This window comes from Mercenaria mercenaria, chromosome 2 (genome assembly GCF_021730395.1).
Source record: "Mercenaria mercenaria strain notata chromosome 2, MADL_Memer_1, whole genome shotgun sequence".
Classification (NCBI taxonomy): domain Eukaryota; kingdom Metazoa; phylum Mollusca; class Bivalvia; order Venerida; family Veneridae; genus Mercenaria; species Mercenaria mercenaria.
In genome coordinates, this window is record NC_069362.1 from 84,790,247 (window position 1) to 84,792,935 (window position 2,689).

At 35.3% G+C, this 2,689-nt stretch overlaps 1 protein-coding gene across 1 annotated transcript; it reads left to right on the forward strand.

Annotated features, from left to right (window-relative positions):
- Positions 1 to 292: 292 nt before the first annotated feature.
- Positions 293 to 2,392, forward strand: LOC123562867 (uncharacterized). The gene is made up of 2 exons (XM_045355461.2): positions 293 to 563; positions 668 to 2,392. Exons 1-2 carry the CDS (start codon positions 561 to 563, stop codon positions 2,360 to 2,362), a joined length of 1,698 nt encoding a protein of 565 aa, XP_045211396.2. The 5' UTR covers positions 293 to 560; the 3' UTR covers positions 2,363 to 2,392.
- The last annotated feature ends 297 nt before the right edge of the window (positions 2,393 to 2,689 follow it).

Here is a 2,689-nt window from a genome sequence, read left to right on the forward strand (position 1 = left end):
GCTCAGTTTATGTCAGTTTCGTTTCACGTTTTATTTGGGAGCGGATTCATATAGCACATTCTCATGTAGTACAACACGGGCAATTACAGTAAACATCAGAGAAAATGAAATGTTGAAATGAACACCCATGCTGATCACAGTCGGAAAAGTCTTCCGGTACAAACACAACACATAATGTAATAGAAAATTTTACTTAAATTGGGCTACCGCTCGAGGTATTCAGTTTTCTCTGGATGAGCAATTAATCATGAAAATATGCAGTATACAGAGATCAAACTTCTTATTGTTTATACATTAATTCAAGGTTATATGATTTCTAAGGTAGAACATAATGTAAAAAGTGCATCTGTTGGCAGTTAGGTTTATGCGAAGTACAAAGGCAACTTTGTTTACATAAATTTCATTCATGAATTTCAATGATCTAAATTTAGAAATTTGGGTTCCCAATTTTCATTTCACACGGAGTTATTCATTCATAAACCCGCGTGTTTGTGTAGTAAAATGCTATCAATGTGGTTTGGCGATTTATACTCCGCTCTTCATTTTGGATTAAGCAGACTATGGTAAGATATTCATTTTTATTAATCTATTCATTTCAATGTTTACTGTTATGAAAAAGTTTATTATCCGTTAGTTAACACATTTAACCTTTCACACCTATTTTCAGGCCGCTATCTGTACCCAGGAGGAGAAACGTGTGTACCGCTTAATATCAATGCTGAATGAAGAGGGACGACTTGTTCTCAGATTATGTATATTTTTCCTGTTGCCACAGTTCGCTTGTAAACCTTTCGAGGAATACCTGGGACAGGCTCAAGTCAAGAAAAGGATAGAAGATGCGTTATATAAGAGTAAAATAATCACAACGGACCAGTTCCTCATGATGTTTCCAAAAGTGGGCGTGCCTGATTTCAAATTATTAGATATAACTTTACTTGTGTTTCTCATTCGACAGCTTCATCCATTTCTTAAGCCAAGTAATCAAATATGGACAGATCCGCCCGAAGGAAATACAAGCATCGAAGCGGACATTTCTCGTATTAGAAATTTAAGGAATAGGTTGTCACATACTGGGATAGCGTCCTTATCAGAGGCAGATTTTGAGATTGAGTACAATCAGCTGGAAACTATTTTATGCCGGCTGGCTGGAAATGTGGGTAAAAGTAGGATAACTCCAGATGGAATAAAAGAAAGGTTGAAAAAGAAGAAAACTGGATCTTTTGAGACAAAACCGGTTCAAATTGATATATCTACAAATGTATCAGACAGTTTAGAAAGAAGAACTAAATCATTACAAAATGTCGTAGCTGAAGACAAAACAACAAGTACCTCGTCTCTCCAAGAATGTCAAACACATCAAACCCAACAACAACGTAGGCCGGTTCAAATTAATGTATCTACACATGTATCAGACAGTTTAGAAAGAACTGAATCATTACAAATGGTCGTGGCTGAAGACAAAACAACAAGTACCTCATCTCTTCAAGAATTTCAAACACATCAAACCCAACAACAACGTAGTGGAGGCAGACTTTGTTCTTTTTCAAAATTGTGTATCTTTCAATCATGTTGCAAGGACTTTGAACCCAGAACTTTCCTCACAAATGACCATACCTCTTTGGAGTACCGCTGTTCTATAACCAGTATTGCTGTTCTTCAGAATGGAACATTACTGGCAACTGACACAGCACATAATGTAGTTGAAGCATTTACCTGCTCAGGACAACAGTTTGAAGAATTCAAGTGCCAAACCCCAAATTCTGTATGTGCAATAAATCATGACACCGCCGCGGTATCATTATGTAAAGAAAAGAAAATTATTCTTTTAAATATAGCGTGTCAGTCAAGGAGCATGATTTCCAAATTGGAATACGATGTTAAGTGTACTTGTGATATACTGAGTGTAAAATATAATTCAGGCTTTTTATATGTGTTGTGTGAAAAGGGTGAAGTACACACAATAAATAGTAATACGGGCACCGAACAAGCATTATATCAAACAAACATCCTAATGCCGTCTTATTTCGATATTACTTCTGATGGAAACAAAATCTACATTAGTAAAGGATCAACAATAACCTGTTTGGGGTTACCTGGAAATTGTGAAAAGAAATATATTGATAAGACTGGGCGGGAACTGAAAGGTATTGTGGTCAGAAGAAATAAGATGTACGCATCTGTTTGGGATGGAGGTATTGTTTTAAAGTTAAACAAAGATTTAACACTAGTCAAGGAAATATTTATTGACAATCTACAAAACCCGATGGCATTATGTAAATTTAAAGAGCATCTGTACTTATCAAAATACAGGACCGACTTAGACAGATATATGTGCAGAGAAATTGTTTTTGTTAAGATATGATTATATGATTATATTTGTTTATCCAAAGTGCATGTTTGTTTAGTCTTCTTCTTCAGACAAAAAAAATGTTTTCTTTTCTGTGAGTTACACGATTGCAAAAAAGAGCAGTCAACAAGTTGATCAGTTGTGTCTTTGTATCTGTTACAAGTTCATTTGACAGACGTCTTTTTTGTTGGGTTTTTCATGTTGAGGAAGACCCCCCATATAAGTTATAATTATATAATAAAATAACTCCACCGTGCATTATTTCCTCATGGGCGGACACCTGGGTAGAACCATAACAGACGTCTTAGAGCAAAATATTTTAATTGAATCATATAATGAGTA